This window comes from Elephantulus edwardii, unplaced genomic scaffold (assembly GCF_000299155.1).
Source record: "Elephantulus edwardii isolate Elephantulus edwardi_28Jun2011 unplaced genomic scaffold, EleEdw1.0 scaffold00016, whole genome shotgun sequence".
Lineage (NCBI taxonomy): Eukaryota > Metazoa > Chordata > Mammalia > Macroscelidea > Macroscelididae > Elephantulus > Elephantulus edwardii.
In genome coordinates this window covers 9,286,349-9,312,860 of record NW_006399766.1, presented here as the reverse complement: position 1 = coordinate 9,312,860, position 26,512 = coordinate 9,286,349, and the positions used below count along the sequence as shown (strand labels likewise).

Here is a 26,512-nt window from a genome sequence, read left to right as displayed (position 1 = left end):
TTTCCTCTTCCTCTTAGTAATGGCCTTTTGCATTCTTCATGGATGATATTCTTGATGTAATCCTACAGCTCATCCAGTCTTTGTTTATTAGCATTCATGGCCTCAAGCCTGTTCCTGAGATGGTTTTAAAATTTAGGTGGGATAGACTCAAGGTTATATTTTTATTCTTGGGGATTTCTTTTCCTTTTTTTTCTAGCTTCAGTTTGAACTTGTACGTGAGTTGTTGATGGTCTGTTCCACAATCAGCACCAGGCCTGGTTTTCACAACTGATATTGATTGAGCTTCTCCAACAATTCTTTTCATAAATGTAATCAATTTGATTGCTGTCCTGTATATTCCATCAAGTGATGTCTCTGCGTAGAGTCACTATTTGAGTTATGTATAAAAGGAATTTATAATGAATAAATCATTGATTGTACCAAATTCTATCATTCTATCTCCAGCTTCATACCTATCATCAAATTCGTATTTTCTGACCACCTATCCTTCTAACTTGTTCCCAAATTTTGCATTTCAGTTACTAATTATTAATGAATATTGGTTGCATGTTTGATAGATCTCAGATTGCAAATGTTGGTAGAAATCTACTTTTCTCCTCTCTTGCTCTAGTTGTTGATTAATATATTTGAATGACAGGGATAGATTAGAATCACTAATTTTTCAGTTACCAGCCAAATGGTTGATCCATTCTGCCTCTTGGGCTCCAGGCATAAGATAAGATAAAAAGACTCCCTAAATAAGGTATAAAATTTACAATTATCTTTTTCCTTTTCACTGTATAACAGAATACAAAAGCTTTTTGCCAGTATATTATTTCATTGCTTTCATTTTTTACCTGTTGTATAAGCAACATAATTCTTAATTGATAATTCATAATTCATATTTTATCAATAAAGAATTACATTACTACTTAAAGTTGTACAATGAATAAGGATGACAGCAGAAGAATAGATGGACTTGAGTTGGGGTGTTGGGAAGAATACTGGAAAAGTAACTAGTACAATTTTTGACACATATTAAACCCTCAACCCATGTTAGCTAGTCTCAAGCTTAGTATTACTTTCAGTTTTAGAATCTATCATTCATGAAATGAAAGGGGAAATTTCATCTTTGGCAATCTTTATTTGTTTTATGAATCTGCACTGTTTTTGCATCAACATATAAAATTAAATTTCTAAACTGATGTATCAAATGTGATAATGGTCACCCATGGTGGACACTGTTTGGTGGAGCTCCCCGATCAAAACAAGCTTGGAAGCAGGAGGGGCATCCACTTCTGAAATAGCTTGACTCCAGAAACCCTATGAACCTGAAGATGAAAGTTATAGAAGTGTTCAGGTCTTTCATTCATAGGGTTGCTATGAGTTGTCTACAACTCAACAGCACTTAACAAAATACAACAACAAAAGTATATAAAGTGAATGAAAATATTAGGGATATCATGATCAAACCATGTTTTACAAAGTAAAATTTGCATTTCACAAGTTTGATGAAGATAATAGCTAGAAACAATCTTTTGTGGTGTGTTTGTTTTTGGTGTTTTAAACACTGAACTTTTTTTTCCCCTGGGATACCATTTTATAGCACAAGTTTTATAGAGAACGGAATAACATGTTTTGCTGTACTGTACTCAATTTGGTAGAGCCCTGGCTTGGACTACTCCTTTTAGGTATCAGTTGAGGTTTCACACTTTGCCAAGTAGCACGTTCTCCACTGCTCTGGTTACTTGCTCAGCACTGAAGTTGTTCAAAGAGACATTCTTCTCTTGGCCAAATGCATAGTGGGCCCAGAGCTTAGGTTGTACACCGGAGCACTCGCGTAGGTCACAATTCGCCTTTTTCAGCTCCACATACTTTTTCTCTATGAAGTCCCTGACGCCCTGGCTGCCAACTGAGCATTGACATAAGTGGATGCGAATCTCCCGCAAGGCTAGTTTTACCTGGCTCCCCCGAACTGCAGCCACCGCCGCCGCCATTTCCACTACAGAAGCCCCCAACACGGAACTATTTTGAAAACTTGATTGTTAGGTTTTTCATTTTTCTTATTTCCTTTTGCAATTCTTTTTTTTCCCAAGTATTTGTTCAGTTTTGAAATAATTGTAGACTCACATACTTTTTTAGTTTTTCTTTAAAGCCCCCTGATGTTATTTTAAAAGGGAGCTCTGGTGGCATAGCCCAAACGTGGTGCCTCTCTGGCCATTCAAATCCACCACAGGCCCCTTGGGAGAAAGGTGGGCAATCTCCTCCTGCGTAATTTTTAGCCTCCCAAAACCTGCTGGAGGGGCAGAGAGGAATTTTTCCAATTCAATGGCAATGACATTGTCTGAGTGAGACATTAAATAGAATTAATTGTAGGACTTAAAAATCCTATATGTCTTTCAAATTATCCTGTCATAGAAATAAACTCTTGTCCTTATAGTAAGTTCAAGTACTTTGAAAAACTAGCTACGACAGGAACTACGTCTATGTTCAGTAATCCTTTCCAATCTTTCAGGAATTAAGCTGAGAACAAGTTTTGCCAGTGGAATGTGAGTGAAAATGGTACATGTGCATAACATCGAGACTTGGTCATAACTGGCCACAATTCTCCCTTCCCGTTCTGCAGTTGTCTTCAGACTCATTGCTGCAGAGTTGGAACAGACTCACAATGACTCTCCATTGGATTTCTGAGACTGCAAATTGAACTGGAAGAGATTGGCCCATCTTTCTCCCAAGAAATGGTTTATGGAATTCATGTACATTTGGATTAGCATTGCAATACCCTGCAGACTAGACCCTTTGTTGTGGTTGTTGAGTGTGACTCATAGCAACCCTATGATAGAGCTGAACCTTGGCATACCCTGTACCAACCTTATTGTCTCTGATATACTTGAGCCTACTGCTACTGTGACTATGTCAATCCTTCCCATTGAAAGTCCTTCTCTCTTTTGCAGACCCTCTGCCTTTCCAAGGATGATGCCCTTTTCCAAGGACTGGTCCTTCTGAATAATATGAGATGAAACTCTGCTATCCTTGCCTCTAAGGGGCATCTAACAGTACATTTTCCAAGACATAGGTGTTTGTCCTTTTTGCAGTTGACAGGATATTCAGTATTCTTCTCTAACACCACAACTCAGTAGCCATATATTTAAAATAAGAAATTCTTCAAATCACCAAAATGTGAATCCCCAAGTCACCACTTTGAAGAGCACTTTTAAAAAAAATTTTACTGAAAGTTTACAGAGATTTTGGATTGCCATTCATTCATTGTTGCACTTGGAGAGCACTTATAAGGAGGGCTTTTCAACTCCCACTGAACTAGGATGTAACCAAGAAGCTATCCTTTATTGTGTTAAGCTATTGATATTCTAGGGTTTAAAAGATGTCCTACTTTATCACATTTAACATAATAACTTATAAAGGGAAAATATTTTTCCCAGGAAAATGAAATTTCTTCTTAGAAATTAGCCTAAGCAATTTGAGATTCACATACTTGTTTAGCTCAAGACTTCCTCTACACTAGAAATAAACAAACCAACCCAAACAACTATACAGACATTAGCTCAAGAATTAAATTTTATCAAATTCCGATCATGCTGCTTCTATATTAAAAACCTTATAAAGGGTCCATAGCAACCCAGAATTTAGTTAGAGTCTTTAAAAATTGACCCCAAAATGCCAAACTTTAATGCATTCAAGACATCATATATGCCACTTGATAAAACCTGGTCACCTAAGAAATACTATTTTATTTTTCCTTCATTTTTGTTTTGAAGAGTTGCAGGCTAGGAAATTTACAGACATCTGATAGAGTTGTAGGGAAAAGAGAAGGAGAAAGTAAAGGATCAGTAGGAAAAATAATTGGGTTGGAATGAAGAATGAGAGTGGAAAGTGAGATTGTTGCTATTATGTGCCCTCAAGTCAGAACTGATCCTCCAGTGAGATTTTAGAGTCTGTAAATCTCAAAAGAGGGCATATTTCAGCTTTGGAGGAGCAACTGGATTTGAACTGCCGGCCTTTGGGTTGGCAGTACAAATTCTTACCACTAGATCATTGCATAAGTCAATCTGATTTCTATGGAACTCATTAGGTGAAGTCCATGTGTAAAGTCACCTTTTATGTATTTTAAAAGAGGTATTTGCTATGAATAAGTTATTGAATGTACAAAATTCAATCCTATGACCTCCAGCCTCATTTCTGTCACCAAGATCATACTTTACAACTGACCTTTCATCTTCATTGCTTCTGACTTTTGCATTCCACTCACTAATAATTATTAGTGCATCTTGATTGTATGTCTGGTCAATTTTGGACCACAAAAGTTGGTATAAATCCTCAATCTCCTCTTCTTTGGCTTTAGTTGTTGGTACTTATGTTTGTAAAATAGTCATATTAACATTTGACGCTCTCTCTCATATACTTTGGGCCCATCACCAGGAGGGACTGGTCTTTAGAGAAGGACATTGTGCTTGGACGGGTGTCAGCACAGAAGATGATGATCCTGGAGAAGATGGATTGACATAGTGACTGTGGCAATGGGGTCAAGTGTGTAAGAAATGGTGAGGTTGGCTCAGGATAGGGCAAAGTTCAGAGTCATTGTTCATAGGGTCTCTATGAGTCATAGTAGACTTGATGGTACATAATAACAACATATTACCAGGTCTTCCTTGTATGCATATGGATCATATCCTATCACTCTACTTTAGGATAGCTCTTGAAATTGTCTTTTAAACCATGAATGAAACACTACTCTTTCTCAGTTTTCATTCCCAGGATAGAAGATCATATGATAATCTGATTCAAAGTGGCCCACGGCAGTCCGTTTCAGCTCACTAGTGCCTAGAATGTCAATTTTCATGTGTTCCGCTTCATTTTTTTACAATGTCCAGTATTCCTCCATTTATGCTTCATACATTCCACACGCCAATTATTAATGATTGTTTGCAGCTGTTTCACCTCATTTTGAGTGACTTCCCCTCTGGTCTCTATGTCTAACACTAGAGCTACCTGTGTTCCTCTGTTGTTCATAAGATTTTTCAGAGGCCTGTTATTTCAGAATTGGATAGCCAATTCTGCCTCGTTCATCTTAATCCAGGAGTTTCACAAAACCTGTCCATCACTGGTGACCCTTCTGGCATTTGAAACACTGGTGGCATCGCTTCCAGCATCACAGCAACCCCCAAGTTATGCCAGTACAGCAAACTGACAGACAAGTGCTGTACTGATAAGAGCAAATGATGAACAAGCAAGTATTTATATACCTAATATAAAAATTAGCAACAAACTAATCACTCACTAGACTACCAGAACTTCTGAAAGTGAGATTACACCTCACCTTTTGCTTTATCATTACGATTACTACCTCCTTTTTCTACTCAGAGCCCTTAGAAAAGGTGAGAAAGAGTAGACTTGCTAATATTTATGGGCAGTGTTTGAGCTCAAGTAGTTCACAACATACTACGATGAAAGTATGTGCATCAACTTGGAAAAAAAAATTCAACCCCAATGCTTTTGAGTTGGTTATGACTTATACTGACTCTCCTTGTGGTATCCAAGGCTGTATATTTTTACAAGAAGAGAATACCCATCTTTCTTCCATTGAGCAGGTAGTGACTTCAAAGATCTTTCAGTTAGCAGGCAGATATATCTCACAGTTTAACAAAATTATGATGGGAAACCAGCCCATTACTCCTTATTATTACATAGACAGTAATTGTAAGATAAATATTAGCCATTAGTTTTCCTTCAATCTCTATGCTTACTCTTAACTAAAAAAGTCTAATGGATGGATGAGAGGGTAAAGGAATAGGCAAGGTGCAATTGAGATGTGAAGAGACAGGGTGATAAAAGGCATCGATCAATAAAAATAAATATATAAAACACAATGTATATGAATGATTACCTTACGTACAATGTACATGAATCAATGTACAAGAATTATTTTAAAATGTCTACTGTTCATTTAAGCTTAAATCTGATTTTCCTTTAATGTATCTATGTTGTAAATCATTGAGTTTCAACTTATAGTACCACGTCATCGATGTTAGTCAGTTTTATTATTTTACGATCCTTTATGGTACTAACCTTAGTTTCTGCGATTTTCTTTTGGATGGCATCCACCGTGTAGGGACCCTCCTTCCACAACTCCAACTTGGCTCTGGCCTGTCCCACAACCTGCTCAGCTTCCTCCTTTGCTTCCAGCCACTGAGTTGAATCCTTTAACATCTCATTCAGCTGTTGTCTCCGGCTCTGGAGGTGTTCCTGCACTTCATCCCACTGACTCTGAATTCTTTCAACTGGAAAATAAGACACAAAATGAGTAGATGGTAGGAAATGCAAAGAGTAGTGATATCATTTGAAATGCCAAATCCCTGTGTTTTCTCACATTTTATATCACTCGTTAAAAACCATAGCTCACTGTGTTACAGTTTCAACGATGGACAATAGGATTCTTGATTTTTTTCCCCCGGATAGCAAACATGTGTACCTGTTAAACTGCCTTCAAGGTGACCGAGAACATAAGCATTATATCTAAAAATATATCTTTGTCTATTCATGATCCTGAGATAGAAACAGAAATGAATCATCTTTTCAGAAAGGTTCTGTAGCATAATGTCCACATCCCCTTGCTCTTACGACTCCGGTGCCTAACAGCGTGACTGCCAACTGCCAGCAATCATATTTGTTTTCTCAGGACTTTCTGATGTCACCAGGACTTACTACTTGAGCAACAAACTAGAAGTCACAGGGACTATTTTTGCCACTCCCTTGCAGCCAGGAGTAGCCAGTAATTTATTACTGATGGGAACTTGGGTGTAAATATCCAAGCTCTATTGAACCTAGGAAAGAAAACTGATGTTTCCGAGGGTTTCCAAGGTCTCCTTATGGAATCATGCTTCGAGTTTAAAATTGGATGCGTTGGGTTCACGGAAACCTGAGATCTGTAGAGAGGCCCTAACTCTATTTGTGTTTTTGATATGGCCTCAGATGCCGTTTGAAGGCTTTCTAACTTCACCTTCAGGGGGGAAAAGGATACAGTTCAAAGCGGAGCTCTGATGGCTTAGTGTTGTGCTGTTAAAGGAAAAGTCAGCAGTTTGAATGCACTGGTTCTCCTACTTAGGAGTGGGAGAAAGACGGGCAGTCTCCGCCTGTATAGATTTAAGATCTTGGAAATCCAGTGGAGAATTGCCAAGAGTCAGACTCCACTCAGCTATAGCAATGGTGGTGGGTGTGGGAAATGTCTTGTTTGGATGACCAAGAAACATCTTTAATAATTATTCCCAGGATCTAGCCCCCAACAGTACTCTGAATCTTATACATAAGAGTCATTGTTATGATTGACTAGAACACCCTTCAGTGCCACCCTGATGACTTCTTTCATTCTGAAGTGATTTTTCTGTCTCTGTCCCATTTTGATCTTCACAGAAGCATCTCTGTAGAGTACACTTGAATCTCGGGTGTCTTTTCTCCCTTTAAAACAGAGTGAAGTGCTAGTGGCCCACTGTGGTGACTTGCTTGTTAAAAATTCTTCACTGACTCCCTTGTCTTGCTTCCCCCTCCTTCCTATCTCACTTCCCTCCACACTGCTGATGTTTAATTCACTTGCCAAATAAACCACAAGCATTAAAAACATTTCCCAGTGTCTTCTAGGGAAGCCAAGAGCAGATGGGTATATTAGAAGCCTCTTGCAGCAGAATCTTTAGCATCTATACTGTGTCTATTTTGTAAGCAGGACTGACGAATATTGCAGGGCTTTTTTGGTATCTTGGGAGTCTAATCTGACTGTTTTATAATTTGTGGTCTCAGTGATTTATTTCAGAATAGAGGAAATAAACAGAAACACATTCTTTGTCTCAGGAACTTTTGTGTCAGCCAGTTTTGTGAAAGGAAAATAATGTCAGAGAAAACAAGTAATAAAATCACCATCTACCTCATCCCTTAAGTGACAAACCTGACAGATATTCTGGATTGTTCTGAAAGCTTCATCCAATACCATATGTAGTAAGTTATTCTAGTCTCTCATAAACACTTATTGCCTTCTCTCATTGCCACGGCAAAGCACTATCATTTCCTGCCTACGTTTTTCTGGTCGCCTGTATTTTGTACCTATAAGCCCCTTACTTTAATTCTGTTTTCCTACGTAACTTATGTACTGTGGACAGAAAAGTAATAAAAATCTTAGCATTCTACTCCCTAATTTAAACCCCTTGTCTTACTCATCTCCTGAAACATCTTAGTTTGACATATATGTTCCTGTGTGATCAGCTCTAGTTTATGGGAGAAGTTTCTTTACAAAGGAACAAATGATAACAAAAGCAAGGGTAGAGTATAGGAAAACCACTAAAGAAAATGCAAGACGTTGAATGCAAGTAGTGGAGTTATTACTACATCTAGGCCCAAGGGGTGATGGGGAAGAGAAGTGGCCACAAGCAGGGACTCGAGAGGGAGGAGTAACCGCTTTGAGAAGGGCAGTTGCCTTTGTTTGAAGGACACAGCCAGCTCCAAGCAACCCCACAGGGAAGAAACTGTTGTTGTTGGGAACCTTGGTATAAACTCAGATTCATGGCAACCTTATATACATCAATCAGGTTCAAACTGTACCCTGTTCTCTATCATCTTCACCATTTCCGCTGTGCTTACGTCCACAGGTACAGTCACTCTGCCCACCTATCTCACTGAGGCTCTTCCTTTCCTTTGGTGACCACCTACTTTCTCCAGCATGATGCATTTTCCCAAAGACTAGAGCCTCTTGACAACATGTCCAAAACATGTGAGATAAAGTCTCACTACTCTTTCCTCCAAGGAATACTCTGGTTGCATTTCCTTCAAGACAGATTTCTTTGTTCTTTTGGCAGTCCATGGACATGTATAATTCAGTACTCTTCACTAATACTACTCTTCATTGACATTGCTTTATTTTTATTCTCTTTGTTGCACATGAAGAAACTGACACCACCGTGACTTGGCTCCGGTGTGCCATAGTCTTTACACTGACATCCTTGCTCTTTAGCATTTAAAAGAGGGAGGGAACTAGGATATATTATATATCTTTATCACACTCCCCCCTTTCTCTTTTTCAGTTGTTTATTAGGACTCCACCCTGGCAACACTAACTGAAATATAGAACCCAGTGATGGTACAAGTCAGCCTCTCAGAGCAGAGAACAGTAATAAATGAGCACAAAGACTGGCTATAGAGTGATAAACCAAAATGCACACAGCACACTACCATAGGCTGTTGCTTTGTTTCAGGGTTTGAATTTCGTTTTTCTTAAGACTAAATCTGTTGCTGTCTCCATAAAGTTCTAAGAAGTTATGCATTACATGAATACTTGAAATATTTTATAAATAAGCATTAGAACTAGATAGACACTATGTGACTAGTAAGAAGTTAAGAATTTGGTCCCCCGAAATAGTTAAAACCAAGTAAGTGGCACTTACTCTAGCGTTCTTTTTATCAGGTTTATTTCTGTTGCGATGCTTGCTATACGTTGGGAAAAAAAAATCAGTCATAATACTATATGATCCAACTTCAGTTAACATGTCAAGTTGTGTTGAAATGTCAGCCTCCTTCTACACTTTGAACGCCTCTGTTTTTAAATTCTTCATTGCTTTCGTTGCCCATTGGCTAGTGGAATTCCTATCACTAGGAGCTTTACTGATTCACTGTCTATATAATAATTAATTTAACAAATTATAGTTGTTGAAAATAGAAAAGTACCTTTAAGCATTCTGAAGTATTTTCCATATCATAAAAGTAAGTGATAGTCAAATTACAAATCCATTTTTCCACTCATTGAAGATTCCTTTAGTAGCACACTTGCTACTTTCTTTATTAGCCTATTATTATGTACCACAAGCACTTGGAAAGAATAAAATTGACTTTCTCTGAAAATAGTCTGAATCCATTTTGCCTTCACCCTAATTAGCCTTAATCAGTAACATTTTACTATGCTAGCAACATTTCTAGGAAGCCTAGTGTTTTCAACACACACAGTACACTGTTTGAACTCATGCCACGAGGTATTCTGAACATTCTACAGTTCATCTCATTAGGGTAGACAGCCTGTATTTTAAAAAGGTCATCACTTCACGTTGAGAAGAAGTAAAATAGTCCTTCCCATTACATGCTTAGAGATTGCTTAATTGAGGTAAAGAAGGGAACTTTTTATAAGCAGGATCATGATTGCAGACAAATAAAACCATTTGCATGCTTGTTCGCTAACAATGGAAGACTTCAGCCAAAAGTGGTCAGATGTGTGTAATGTTGCAATGCAAAATGGTTGACTGGGGTATACAGCGCATTGATGGTGTGGTTTCTTATTCCTGATTCTTAACTGTATACTATTACCAGATAATAGTTATTTACTAATGAGTTAGAAGTGAGTCACAGCAGACTGTCCAGCAGGTTTTCTGAGGCTGTAAATCACATGGGAGACTTCCCACCTTTCTCCTGTGAAGTAGCTGGTGGACTTCAACTGCGTGTTTTTGGGCTGGCAGCATAACTCCTTGTCACTAGGACATCGGGTAATAATGGATTAAATAAATGTGCAGGCTAAAAGCGTCATTCCAAAATTCCACCCACCTTTCCATGCACCGACAACCATTATGTAGCCTTCCACCCATCTAGCCAGCCAGTCTACATTGTATTTAGCATTTCCTAGGTACTGGCCATTTTGCTAAGAACTGGGGGAGCAAAGACAAATTCTAAAGCTTCTAGTTTTGTTGCCCCTTACACTGTGATGCTTTCACTTTCTTTGCAGAGAATACCAGATGGGTAGTACTAGAGAAAAGATAATGAACTCAATATTGTATCTATTTATTCATCAGCATGTTTAGAGCATCTCTTTCACAGGACTATCACTTTAGATAGTTGGACTGAAATATCCAGAACAAAGCTGAGTGTTTTGAATAAGAGAGACAGAAACAGAGTGAGACATAGAGAATTTCTTAAATTGCCATGTAAAAGTAGAAACTGAGGTCATTAATGTGAACACATTCTCATTGGATAGGAATAGAGAACTGAGGATAGAGGGTCCTGGAAAATACAATCTATAAAGAAGGAATAAAAATCACTAGTAAAAATGAGTAAAAAGACAGAGAGTGGTACTTGGTTGTTGTTGTGTATCATTGATTTGGAACCCACCCAGAGCTGACCCAGCAGTGGGTTTTCAGAGACAGTAAATCTCATGGGAGGAGATTGTCCATCATTCTCCTGTGGAGCAGCTGGTGGATTCGAACGGTGTGCCGTTGGCATTGCAGTGCAGCTTTTTACCACTAGGCCACTAGTGCGCCATTGTGGTATTCAGTAGTACAAACAATTAGTGCTTAACCTCAAACTTCAAAGTTGGGGTGGGGGTTTGTCAAATCCATTTAGCAGCAGTATGGAAGAAAGGTCTGGTTGTCGAGATCACAACCAAGAAAACCTTAAAGAACAGATGTACATTGTAAGCTGTACTCAACTTGATGCAAATGAGTTTATTTACATGTTCTGGGAGCATTTGGTTTAAAGAAGAAGGAATACCATGAGAATCTTTTCAGAGAAACAAGAACAAGAGGAAATTTAAAAATATAGGAAAGCTTAATACTTTTAAATGCTATAGATGTCCCAAGTGATAATAAAAATTATAAACTACATTTATTTTAATATCTACTCTGCTCAACATGCCCTTTTAAGATCTAACCCTGTACTAACTTCTTTCAGCAGCACAATGGCCCTATGAGGGTGCTGTGATCACTGTTACTCTCATTTTATTGATGAGAAAATTATTTCAGGAGAGTGACGGGCCACTTATTGTGGGGTAATGATATAATGAATGACTTGGAGAAGCAGCACTAGATTACTAAGCTAAAGATTGGTGGTTCAGATCCATCCAGTGGCACCACAGAAAGCCTGGCAGGCTCCTTCCATAAAGATTACAGCCCAGACAATTCTTTAGAAGAGTTCTCTAACACATCAGGCCATTGTGAGGCAGAACTGATTCAGTGACAAGAGGTTTGGCTTTGGACTTGCCTGATTATAGCCATGATTTGAAATATATTTCATGATTCCCCCCCCCCTTTTCAGTAGCCACCTGATAACCAACCACTCTTTCTAATGTCATTATCACAAACTAAGACTTACTCTCCTCTCCTCTGCAGGATCCTTTACTCTGGATCCTGGGTAGTTGCCTTTTTTTTTTTTTTTTTTTTTTAAATACACATACAACTGCCTAATGGCAAGAAGCTGCACTGCAATCTCAAAGGCACATAGTTTGAGGCCACCAGCCCCTTCATGGGACAAATATGGGCAATCTCCTCCCATGCGATTAAGTGCCTCTGAAAACCTGCCAGTGGGTCAGCTATGGGTCAGTTCTGACTCTCTGGTACAAACAACAACAACTATCATTTATGGTGGACACCTCAAGGACAGAATCCTTAGCAAATGTTGGTGGTGCCTCACTTGTATTTTCGTGGTTCTCACAAGTCCAGTGTATATCATTGGACCCTACTGTGAGCACTTGTGGCCCTGCCTCAGTCAGGGCTGTCTCTCAGTGTGAGCTATACACAAGGTAGAGGAACTGGGGTATTAATGACGCCATAAGCAGTACTCAGTCAATGGTGGGTAAGAGTTAAAGGACAAGTACTCTGGATTCTGAATTACAACAATGAGGTGTGTACGTTTTTCATTGTTTCCCCATCAGGATTGAGCTCCACTTACCACAGCAACCACCTCAACAGCCGAATCAATGAGGATTTTCTCATCTCCTTTTTCTTTCCCTACTGTGTTTTCCCCACTCCCTTTCTGACACTTCCTGCAAATCATCTTCTACAATCATTTCTACTTAAATTGTTTCAAGGTCTGCTTCTGAGAGAAGTCTAAGTATTTTGTTCATTTAAAAAAAATCTTAGTGTATAAATCAGTGTTTGCCACTTGCTATAACTGCAATACCTGTCTTTCAAATGAATTGTACATGTAGATTATTTCACACAATTCCTTTTTTACAGTGATGAAAAAATGCCACTTCTAAAGTTAACCCTTGCCCAGAACCTTGAGTTTTTCTTCAAGAAACAACCATTGTCTTCCAATTGCATTTTGATTGTATTCAATTGAACAATGACTCAAGCCTTTCATGTTTCTACTTACTTTCTTTTCACTCTCCTATTCATAATTCGATGAGTCTCCCTCCAATCCTGACGCCCACACTTCTCTTTATTAGAAAGTCCAGTTTCTCAAATAATTTGTTCAGCATACAGATTGAATAGGTAAGGAGAGAGAATACAAGTGTGACACATTCCCTTTTCAATCTTAAACTTTACAGTGTTTCCCTGCTCTGTTCACACAATGGACTCCTGGTCCACGTATAAGTTCCGTGTGAACACAATTAAGTGCTCATGTGATTCTCATTCCTCTCAATGTCAGCCATAACTTATTGTGATCTACACAGTCAAATGCCTTTGCATAAATATTCTCTGGGGTTCCTTTGTTTTCTATTTCATATGCTTGCATAAACCATACTTTTTTGGGGCAAAAAAGCATCTTTGACATCATGTTTGCTTGTTGAATAAAGTCACCGGATATAAAAACCATAAATTAAAAGGTATGTATTTATACAAAATAATCTCTTGAGCCAAAACAAATCAATGATGCCACTTTACATTTTAAAAATAAATAGTAAGTCAAAGAGAATCTGATGGCATGCCTTTTTTGCCTCAATCTGTCTTCTAATAAAGTCTTGGATTGAATAATGTAAAAAAGTCCTTGCAGATATTGGGTCAAGTGATTTTTTTCTGGGCATCTGAAAATTTTGAAACCAACTTGGCTCCAAATGATAGTTGCTGTTGTTGTTGTTGTTGTTATGTGCCGTCGAGTCACTCGCGACTCATCGCGACCTTATGTACAACAGCCCTAAACCCTGCTCTATCCTGTGCCAATCGTACTGCCTCTGACACACCCATCCTGATTACTCCAGTCACTGAATCAATCCACCTCATAGAAGGTCTTCCCCTCCTGCGCTGTTCCTCCACCCTACCAAGCATGATGTCTCTCCTTACAACATGCCCAAAGTATGTCAGACGAAGCCCCAGAATCCTTGTCTCCAAGGAGAAGCCTGGTTTAACCCTCTCTAGGATAAATCTGTTTGTTTTCTTGACAGTCCAGGGTACATTCAATACTCTTCTCCAGCACCACAGCTCAAAGGCATCAATTCTCCTTCTGTCCTCCTTGGTCATTGTCCAACTCTCTGATGCATAACAAGTGATTGCAAAGACCATGGCCTGTATCAGGCGCACCTTAGTCTCCAGAGACACATCGTCACAGTCAAAGACTACAACTACCTATAGCAACAACACGGAAGAATCTTAGAAGCATGATGTTGAGGGAAAGAAGTCAATTTCTACGAATTGATTCCACTTTGTCATGAGTTGCTAGCAACCAAAACAACAGCACACACAAAGAAGAAAACCAGTAAAAAGTAATGGGTGAACTTAGAATTTACTTGTTACCCTGGCGGGAGGGGTTGTGACAATAAGGAACATAAGAGGGGACTTCTGGATTTAGCTTCATGGTTTGAGTATTGTCTACAGGGACATGTCCATTCCATGCAAATTCACCACGGAAACATTTGTAACACATGCCATTTTTCTGTATGCGTAGTGTACTTCAATATATTATGAATGAAATATTATTGAGCTTATACAATGTGTTCTTCATGCAACTTTGGGAAATTTATCACTTTTAAGAGTTGCAAGCTGTGAAAGATGTATCACTCTGGGTGCTAGGAATGATGATAAAGAATGAAATGGTTTTCTTAAGGACACTATCAGGCCTCTGGTAAATATTATAAATGACACTTCAGAAATACACAATGGACAGCGACCCTAAAAAAGACTTCCAGAAACATATCATCTCATACAGGTCAATCATGGAGACATCCAGACATTAACAAAATAGTGCAGTTGAATGATAAAACAACCCTTAGAGTAGACGCTGCAGACATAGATCCAAAAGGAATAAATAGTAAACTTTGGGGAGCTCTGGTGGCTAGTGGCAAAGAAGCTGCACTGCATTCCTGAGGGCGTGTGGTTCAAATCCACCAGATGCTCTGCTGGAGAGGGAGGGGCAATCTCCTCCTGTGCCAGTTGGATCCAATTTGACGGTACACAACAAGAAAAGAAAAATAAATTTTTTAAAAAACAACAAAACAAAAAAAAAGTAAACTTTGTGAGTTTTAACAAAGAATGCAAGCAAACACAAAAATCTTTAAAACATCACAATGAAGCTCCTCTCTTAGAAATGGCCTCCTGTGGTAGTTGGCTGCCACCTAATCTTGGTGATTATTCATAATTGGGCAACAATTCAAAATACAGATTTCCCCATCTTTGCAACACTTCACCCGAGAGATTGATAGACTCAAGATATATTATGATAATGTGCTTGGTCACTACAGCCCATACTGTTAGATTTACATTTCTCCCAGATTCCTCTGACATACAAGAGAGAAATAATAATAAAATATATGCACATAAACCCGGACCATCTGTGAGTGTGGGTAACTGAAGAACGACCCAAATGGACACCTTTCTTGTCACAGAGGTCCATCAGGGAAAGCTCAAGTGGTTTTCTCAGTAAGTAGATGCTAGATAATGAAGGAAAAGAAATAACCAATCCCTAGACTCAAGTTGACAGACTGGCACTCAGCATGGGTCCAGACTTACAGATCTCCTGACGTGTCCGCGTGTCAAGAGCCACAGTATTGCAGAGAAAGAAACAGTTCAGTTGATTAAGTTCTAACTGATTGCTTGTTCACTTCAAGTTTTTAAACTAGCTAGGTCTCGACTCGTAGAAATGCGAAAAAAGTCTTTCTCCGAGGGAAGAATGTTCATTACAAAAAAGGGGAAAACCAGAAGGGATTGTCTTTTTTTTTTTTTTTACTATATATTGCTACAGAACAAAAATAGCCCTGTTGCAATTTCTGCACTAAAGGTACAGTACTAAAATGAGAAGTTCATACTTGACGGCACCTAGTAACAACAACAACATGACGATATTTCAGAAAGCAAGCAGAAAAAGTAGGTATAGTTGAAGTGACTCATAGGAACTTTACATTTGACAGCATAAGATACTTCCCAGTCCTCTGCCCTCCCCAAAATCTTTGCCATGCTGGAGCCCGTTGTTGGAGCCACTGAGTCAATCCATCTCATTGAAAACCTTGCTCTTTTTTGCTGACTTTCTATTTTACACACTGGCTCCTCCAGAGAACATATGCCAAGTTCATAAAATGAATTCTCACTTCTGAAAAGCTTACTGTCTGTACTTATTCGAAGACATATCTGTTTGTTCTTCTGCAGTCCGTTGTATATCCAACATTCTTCACCAACACTGTAATTCAAATGCATCAATGCTTCCTTATTCATGGTCCAGCTTTTGCATGCACACAAGACAATGGAAAATACTATGACTGGCAGATAGTCCCGGTTTATAGTCCTGGACTTATAATAAAACAAAACGTTGTTGTTATGTGCTGTCTAGTTGGAACTTGCTATATCAGGTTTTCAGAGGCAGAAAAATCACACGGGAGGAGATTATTCATCTTTTCCCCATGGATCAGATGGTGGATTAGAACTGCCTGCCTTTGGCACCTTTTTACCACTGACACACCCGAGTTTTCTTATAATAACAACAGCTCATTTGATTTTGAAATGTTGAGCCAACATACTTCAGTTCCCTCATACACAAAGCTAAAATAGTGATAGTTGCCCAGTGATAAAGTTGTGAAGTTAAAATAAGTTCAGCAATGAATAAAAGTATCAAAGACCATGGCAGACACAAAGTATTTTTCACTTCTCTGTACTGAGAAGATTAAACAATGGATTATCAAAAAACATAGTGTGGATCTCAAATTCTGTGCAAGGCATATAAAACATCCAGGCAGAAAATAGAAAACAGGCAGATTTTAACTCCTGGTAAGTGCTTTGAGGTCACTTAGAGCATGAAGAGTAGTAGATAGGTTGAAGTATGGGTACCTGTGCAGGAAAATGACCCCAAGGGAACTTCAGAGGATGATCTAAGGAAGTCTTTGTGGGGATTGGGAAGAAAGACGGGAGATTGTCAGTAAATGGATAAATTGTTCTCTGAGGCTAAAGTGGTGACAAAAATGTTAGGCATGATTAAGAAGGCCACTGAAAGCAAAGAAATCGCCACTATTCTATACTTGTGCAACAATGAGATGCCACTATCACAAGACTAATACAAGCTATGGCTCAATGGTGAACACTCAAAACACAAAGAACTGAGAAAGGGAAAGAGACCAATATCCACAATCAGAAGGAATATGAAGGAATCTTCTTCCTGTCTCCACAAAATATTCAAACGTAATCATGCAAAAGACTTATCCACAGTTACACCCTGAGAGGGCCCAACTCAAACCCATTTAGATGCAGCAGCAAAATAGGCAGATCATGCAGGCTAACATAACAAGAGCGAGTGAGCTCTTTCTCTGCTTCCGAGCAGGAAGGAGGAATGTGGTTACTGAACAAATGCAGAATAAAATGGCTGCCACATTTCAGACCAGGAAGCTTAAAAGAGAAGAGTTACGGTGCACACGATTAAATCCTAGCGTCTGTGAGGAATTGGATAGCTGCTGCGGCGGCTCTAAATCCCGAAAAGCAAGAACAGTCAAGCGTTGGGTGTGAATGAATGGAAGACAGATGCAGAACAAATGACCAAGCTAAAAGCACTTGTTAATATTAAACTAGTATTAAGGTTTGGTGGAAGCATGACACAGCGACGTAATTTAACGCCATCTTCCTGCTCAGCTGGCTTGTCTGTGAAATGGGGATAACCATATCAGGTGGTTTAATAATCTGTGAAGATTAAAGGGCATAATAAACACAAGACACTGAGCAGAGGATCTGGCCCCTAACTGGCTCTCAATTATAGGGGTAAAGATGGGCAATCATGTACTTCCTTAACACCACTGGACTTCTCTGGTGCTTCATAATCCTGAGCCATAAAGCAAAGGGGGGTAGATTGGATGATCACTGGGGTTCCGTTGAGGTCTAACAGTGTGTGAAAAACATGCTCATTGAGGCCTCTGTCAGAAAGCAGCTCCCCTTACGAGGTTATTGCGAGGTACTCACCCAGCTTGGTACCTAGATGAACATACCAGTAGTCAGATAGCTCTCTCCTGGGCATGATTCAGCGTGGCGATTTTATGATCATATGCTCAGTCATGCTGGAAGTCAGTTACAGAAATTCAAAACCCTCCCTCCATCCCTGCCAAATTTCTCTCCTCCCTAGGCCATGGTATAATCTGTATCATGCAAAGAGTAAGTGTCACACAGGTGGACCCATTCTTTACAACGCAAGGAATGACTGTTTATGTGAGTGATCCTATGTCCTTGCCTAATCCGACACCGTCCTCACAAACACTATTATGCTCTAAGCCCACTGCTGCCATCCCTGTAGCAATCTGCCCAGTGAATGTCTTCCTCAGTTTCACTGGCCTCCCTTACTTTCCACACACGATGTGGTTCTCCAGGGACTGACCTCTCCTGATGACATGCTCACAGCATGTGAGTTCAAGTTTCACTCTCCTGTCCTCTAAAGAGCAACACTCTCACTGTCCTTCTTCCAACACAGACTGTTTGTTCTTTTGGCTGTCCACGATATCGTCAATCTTCTTCAACACCACCACTATTCAAGGGCATACATCCTTCTTTAGTCTTCCTTATTTGTTGTTTGGCTTCCACATGCATATGAAGCAATGGAAAGCAACGTGGACTGAGCCAGGCACACCAGTCTTTAAGGTGGCATTCTTACTCTACGACAACTTTAAAGAGGTCTTTGGCTGCAGATTTACCCAATGCATTATTATGTCATTGGATTTACTGGGCTGCTGCTTCAGTAGGGATTGATTTAGGGAGTCTCACTGAATAGTGCATGTAAGATTTCTATAATTTAAAATACCATTTGGGTTCAGAATGAGGGTGGCAGAGTGGAGTGTACTCAGGGTGGGGGGGTGCGGAGGGATTGTATACCAATGAAGGAGTTTTTCTTTTGCTTTTCAAGGAGAAGAGTGAACTGGGGGGGGGGGGGGGGGAGAAAAGTGTAACAATGAATGAAAGGAAATCCAAAATCTCTGTAAATGTTCATTGAAATTAATAAAAAAAAATACCATTTGGTCCAGCAGTCCAGTAGGTATAGATCCTAAAGAAATAAGAGCTGCCACACAAACAGATGTATACACACCCACATTTATTGGTATTCATTCACATGCATCCCATCATTATTTACAATAACAAAAGGATGGAAACAGCCCAAATATCTGTCAGTGGATGGATAGACGATGAAACGATAATCCATATGCCTAAGGAAACACCATGCAATGCTAATCACATAACATGGATTGATCTATAGGACATTAAGCTGAGTGACATCCACTAGTCACCATACTGTGAGTCCACTATTATAAAAAGCAATAGAGAGGTGAACACAGAGATGGTTACCAGTGAAGGCAGGGAGAGGGGAGGAAAAAAAATATCAGTGAAGAGATAATAGATACTGGAGGGAAAGACACATTTACGGAGGGAACAGTAATATATAATAAGGGGCTGGTCAGCACAATATCATTAGGAAAAAAGGAAAGAAAACAGAGATGCACACAAGAATTGCTGTCCACTGCATGGAGAATCCTGCAACGTTGGTGTCAATTAGCCTTAAAATACAGGAGATATATTGGCACACAGGCAAGAGGAACAGATACAGACAGGCAAAAGGGATGGCATCCACGACCACATATAGTTTCAGCAGATGCTATTTCTACATTCATATTGCCGTATGCTAGCAATACGTTGTTGTTGTTGTTGTTGTGTACGGCAGAGTTGGAACCGACCCATAGCTGATCCTCTGGCAACTCTTCAGAGGCTGTTAATCACATGGGAGGAGACTGTCCTTCCTTCTCCTGCAGAGTGCTTGGTGGTCTCAAACTGCGTGCCTTCGGGATTGCAGCACAGCTTCCTGACACTAGGCCACCAGAGCTCCCATGAGTATAGCAGTGTCAACAGGGGGCAAAGCTATGTAAACTTCTTAATCATAGCCAAACGCTCTGAGGGAATGAGATGCTGTTGTGTGCCCTCAAGTCGGAATCGACCCATAGCTGACCCTTCAGCTGGTTTTCAGGAGGAGAGTACCCATCTTTCCCTCATGGAGCAGCTAGTGGACTCAAACCACATGCCTTCAAGACTACATTGCAGCTTCTCACCACTAGGCCACCAGAGCTCCCGTAGGACCAAAGTATTTGGGTAAGGTCAACTGGCATAAAGTAGTTGGCAAAGGTAATGTTCTACATTCTACTTTGGTGAGTAGTGACCGGGGCCTTAAATGCGTGGGAGCAGCCTTCTAATGTCCTATTGGTCTCTTTCTTCTTTTTCTTGAGGAGAAACTGAGAGAAGAAAAACAAAGATGTATAGACATAATTATTCTAAAGACCCAACGGATCATAAGAACCTCAACTTTCACTACCTTGATATCAGAAGTACTAATTAGATGGTGGCCTGCTATCACTGCTAACCAATCACAAGATTATAGCAGAAGCTACTGAATAGTGAGGGAGAAAATGGGGAATAAAATAAACAAACAAAACACACTAATAATCCAGGCTTACTGGGCTAAAAGAAACTGGGGGATTCCCCAAGGCTTAGTCACCCTTGGAACCTGGATTAAAACTCACTCTTGTAGCTCAGCTTTCAGCCAAACAACAATAGACAGTCATACAAAGGAAGCAGGGCCACCACTGAGTTATTCTGACATGTGTTCTGGTGGCCTACTGGCAATAAACTGTACTGGAATCCCGAAGGCATATGGTTCGAATCTATCAGCTGCTCCATGGGAGAAGGGTAGGCAATCTCCTATTGTGCAATCACTGTCTCTGAAAGCCTACTTGGTGGGTCAGCTGTGAGTCAGTTCTAACTCGATGGCACACAACAACAACACTACCAGCAACAAGGTCAAAAGAGCAACCCTTGCCATCAGAGGAAGTGAAAAGAGTAAGATTACAACGTGAGTTTTGGAACCACTGTCAGAAAACAAAACGTATGTGAATTTTTTGAATCAAAGCCCAATTTTCTTGTAAACTTTCACTCACATCAAAATAGAAAGTTAATCAAACAAAGTAACAAAGCTGCCGTAGACAGAAACACTAATATGACAAGAGGCTCATAAAATGTTGTTGAGAGAAAACAGGGTAATAAAAGAGCATTTAAGGGAAAAATAGATTAGTGCACTTTGTCTGATGCAAATGTTACCTAAAAAAAAAGAATTGTGAATAAACTGTGAATTGATTCTAGTTAATGAAATATATACTGAAATACTTAAAGGTAAAGAGTACTGACGCCTGCTTCTCTGAAACGCATAAAGAAAATAGGGATTGATGGGCAAATAAAAGATTGAAATGATAAGGGAGAATCTAGGTTTAAGTTCATGGATATTTACTCTACAACACTGTCAACTTTTTTGTTTGTTTGAAATTTTTCATAACATCATCAATGAAAGGCTCTCTCTCTCAATACATCATTTAAGCATTTTCTAAATCACTAAGGCCACTTTCCAATTGAGACAAAATAATTTCTGTGGAATACAGAGGCTTAGGAGGTCCTAAAAGGAATTTACAGAACGGAAGATGATAAATCAAAGGTGTTGCCCGAAGTCACACCCAATGACTACAGAGAGGCATTGGAAATGGAATTCAGGCAGGCTTCTTAATTTCCTAATCAACAGACTGTCAATGATGGGAGATTGTCTCTGTTAAAGTATACTAAATATTCTAACCGAGAAAATGGACATTCGTTCCCCAGAAGAAAGCTTACTTCTCTGTTTAGGTTATGAGGCACAAGAAAAGTCTGGGTCCTATATTAAAACATGAGTTAATGGTTGTGGTTTTTGTTTGTTTGGTTTTGCCAGTGGTTAGAGACTCTTAAAGGATTAGAAAACACCAATATCCACAAACGATGAGATCCACAAGTTATTTTACCACTTAGATCAATAGTTAGATGTTGAAATGTGGTGTTTTTTCCCAAATTGATCATCAGAATGAATTCACTTTTTTTAAAAAAGGGCTAATTTCTGTGATGGTTAATATTGTGTGCCAACAAGGCCACGATTCTTCCTATGAGCACAGATCTGGCCCTTGCCCTGCCCTGTGCCGTCTTTATGCTGCATCCTCGGCCTATCATGCTGCAGTCCATTGCCACAGTCACTGTGCCAGTTCATCCCCTGAGGGTCATCACCTTCTTGACTGTTCCTCTAATTTTCCAGCACAATATGTTCTTCCAAGGATTAACCGCTCTTGACAACATAGATGTAAAAAAATAAATTAAAAAGACTGGTGCCCTCATGTTATCAGATGGGGTCTGTTCTGTCTCAAAAGATAGCTACGCAAAAATAGTTCTGTTTCTCATTGTAGGTCGTTCACAAGATCCAGTAAAGAAACTGTGTGCATGACATATAGACATATCATTGGATAATCCATCTGACTAGCCTGCCCCAGCCATCAACTAATTAAGCATTAAATGTAGCAAATAAAGTACTAACAACTCAAAAGAGTTTGGCAAGAGTTCATTAAAGCAGAGCTAAAGGGGACCCTTACAATTCCAGCATGACAGATTTATTACCTTGTCAACAGCACGCAACACACATAATACAACCCATTCATCACTGTAAATTTGCGCATCAAAGTTGATACACTCACTGGAATAGAAATGTTTTTTTTTAAAAAAAATCTGTAAAATAAAAAAAGGCATTTTTTTTCCTTCCTTAAATTCCCGTTCAATTTCACCCATATATCTTGTCATTCAAATCTTTCATGTATCGGTTCTTTTTGGAGAGAATGTAGCAAACGCAAATTAGATCTGAAAAACAACGTGGGCTCAATTCCTGCCTTTAGATGGCACAACACACATTCTAGCCATTCAAGGTAAAGGACAAAGAGAAATGTGGAGCCATGGCTGGACAGAGACTATGGACTATGGACTATAAGCACTAAAATCCTACCTATTGTCTCAAAGTCAAAAGTCAAAGTCATTGCCATGGAGTTGGAACCGATTTATAACTGACCCTCCAGCTGTTTTTCAGAGGCTATACATTGCACTGGAGGAGACTGCCCATCTTTCTTTCATCAGGCATGTAATGAATTTGAACCATTTGCCTTTGTGTTGGTAGCACAACTGCTTACCACTAGGCCATCAGAGATCCCTGGATGTTTATAGGCAGATTTTCCTATATCTCTCTCCTTCCTTACCTCCTTCTCTTCAGGTTTAGGCCCCTCCTGTCCATGATTAATTCCCTCTATACAATCAGTACAATTCCAATCCTTTCTATTTCCTAAGAGAAGTTACTCTAATTGTCATACTTTCTGTATCTTCTATCTCAGTCTATGGCTAATTAACTTCTAAAAACCACCACCACAACAACAAAATCACAAAGACAAAAACAACTATGAGATATCATCTTACCCCAGCAACAACAATAGGACAGCAAACAACAAATTCAACAGGACAGCAAACAGCAAATTCTGACAAGGTTGTGGAGTGACTGGAACCCTTATTCACTGCTGGTGGGAATGTAAAATGGAACAATCACTATGGAAGGTAGCCTAGTGCTTTCTCAAAAAGTTGAAAATAGAAATATCATTTGACTCAGGAACTTGATTAATGGGAATATACCCTAAAGAAACCAGAACCACCACCCAAACAGATATATGCACACCCATGTTTATCACTGCATTATTTGCAATAGCAAAGAGATGGAAACAACCCAAATGCCCATCAGGAAATGAATGGATAGAATAACTACAGTACACTCGCACAATGGACTATTGCACAGCACTGAAAAAATGAAATAGTAAAACATTACATAACATAGGGATTCTTGAGGCCAGTATGCTAAGCAAAATATCTCAGTCACAAAAAGACTAATACTGCATAACACCACTGTTATAAAATAGGACAGATATGGGTGGGGCAAGAATGGGAAAAGGGTGGACAGATAATCAACACTTCAGTAGAATAGATGAGGAGAACTGTCTGAACAATCTGGAACAAGGGGTGCATTGTGGGGTAGGCTGGGCGAGGGATTAGGGGGAGAGGGGAGAAAGTGTGCAACAATAAATTTTAAAAAATCCAAAATGAATTAATTCCTTTTGCCCTAGGCCCTCTCTGACCAAGTCTGTCTTTCTCTTACATCTAAGTGTAGTTTATATCAGAGCTACTTAAAGGGTGGGGACTGTCAGAGTTCAGTGGTCGAATTTGTGCCTTCCATGGGAGGTCTGGACTTGAATTCCACCTGATGAACTTCAAGTGCAGCCATTATCATCCATCTATCTATCAGTGGAGGCTTGAATACTGAAATGATGTTGAACAGATTTCAGCAGAACAGAGGAAGAAAGGTCTGACAATTTTCTTCTGACAAGCAACCAATGAAAATTTTACACAGTCCAATGATCTGAGCTCTGTCCATGGGGTCACTGTCAAGAACAGTTACCAACAAGGTAAGGATGTCCCATGAACCAGCAGCATCAGCATTACTTGAGAGTTTGCTAGAGATGCTATCTTGTTGTTAGTTGTTAAGTACTGTGGAGGTAGAAACAATTCAAAGCTGACCCTCCAGCAGGAGTTGTGGTGCTGGAGAGTACTGAACATATCAATGCGTGGACTGCCAAGAGAACAAACAGGTCTGTCCTGGAGAGGGTGAAGCCAAGCTGCTCCTTGGAGACAGGGATTTTGAAGCTCTGTCTCACATATTTTGAGAACATGGCCAAAGTAGGGACCGGACTGGAAGAACATCATGCTTGGAAGTGTGGAGGGACAGTGCAGGAGAGGAAGACCCCAGATGAGATGAATTGATTCAGCCACTGGGGCAATGGGGGTAGATGTGTCAGAGGCAGTGAGATTGGCTTAGGGTAGAGCAGGGTTGAGGGCTCTTGTGCACAGGCGACTCACCTAACAACAACAACATAATCTCATGGGAGGAGACTGTCCATCTTTGTTCTGTAGAGCAGTTGGTAGATTCATACCATGAAGCTATAGCCAATGAAGTAGTAGCAAAGGCGTTAAGCTACCATACACTCAGCTGCTAACTAAGTCTGGAAATTGCAGTCCACTCAGAAGCATCTCCCAAGAGAAACCTGGTGATATATTTCCAAAACTCCAACCACTGAAAACTCTATGGAGCACAATTTTACTTGGACACACAGGTCACCATGAGTCAGATGTGATTAGGAAGCAACTGATTTAACTGGTTCTAGTTGCTGTGGCAAAGACAATTCCGAAGTCAGCACTTAATCAGGCTCTTCTCTAAGATTTGCCATCAATGATGAGCCCTCCTCGAAACCTTTCTTTTTCACTTTGTGCTATCCAATCTTGGGATTCTAGTCTACCTCTTTAGCCACTCCACGGTCTCCTTCACTCATCCCTTACATGCTGCTATTCCTAGATGGTCTCTTTTCAACTTTTTCCTCTTCACATAATCTCACCGTTAAATTCATCTTACTTACAACGCTTCATTTGCTGCTTCTACAAATGATGACAGTTAATCTCTGTTTTAAGCTAAGGCCTCACTCCTCTGCTCCACTCTCATATCGCTTCTGACTGAATCTCTTGAAAATATCTAACACAATAGAAATCAACTTCATCATCTTCACCCTTTATTTTACCTAATCCCAGTCACCCATTTGCTCCTCTACTCAGTCATTCAAGTAGAAACCCAAGAATCAGGTTTAATTACTCTACCTCTCTTATTCCTTACTCAGGAAGACACCAAGTCATTCATTTGACCTTCTTAATTACTCTCCCAACCTCTCTATCATCCAACTGTCTCTGCCTTGGGTTATTTTAATTAAAGCCTCCCCATGCTCTGACTAATTCAGTGGATCATAACCTTGTCAGCACATCTGAATCAAGTGGGGTGCTTTTTATAAAAAAAAAAAAAACAAAGGCTGAGGCTCACCTCCAATTGTTCTGATTTAATTGGTTCCAAGTATAATCCAGGCACTGGCATTTTTTTAAAAAATAATTTTTAATTGATTCTTTGAAACCAGTTAAGTGGGGAAATGATAGGCTTTTTAACAAATGCTGTTGGCAAAATTGTAAAAATATCTGCAAAAGACTCAAGCAAAATCCACACCTCACTCCATATACAAAAACCAACTGAAGGTGGGTCATGGACCTAGGACTAAAACCAAGGACTATAAACTTCATTAAAGTAAAGCTTGGAAGAACTCTAGTAGTCCTAATCCACAACATAAACAGTCTTGATAAAATAGATGAATGGGATCTTCTAAGACTCAAATCCCTATGCATATCCAAAAACTTCTCCAACAGGGTAAAGAGGGAAGCCACAGATTGGGAAAAAATATTTGGTAATGACATGTCAGATAAGGGACTTATATCTAGAATTTATAAAATACTTGAGCACCACCACAAGATAAAGGTAAATAATCCAACTGAAAATGGGCACAGGATATGAACAGACACTTCAAAGAAGACATTCAGATGGCCAA

The 26,512-nt window shown here is 39.5% G+C and overlaps 1 protein-coding gene across 3 annotated transcripts in view; it reads right to left on the bottom strand.

Moving 5' to 3' along the window:
* The window catches only part of DMD (dystrophin), a 1,058,866-nt gene that overhangs the window by 773,221 nt on the left and 259,133 nt on the right, over nucleotides 1-26,512 (bottom strand). For all 3 annotated transcript variants that reach the window (XM_006881772.1, XM_006881771.1, XM_006881773.1), the window contains one exon: nucleotides 6,064-6,275. In XM_006881772.1, coding sequence (XP_006881834.1) covers nucleotides 6,064-6,275 — 212 coding nt within the window. The remainder of the gene's footprint in view (nucleotides 1-6,063; nucleotides 6,276-26,512) is intronic.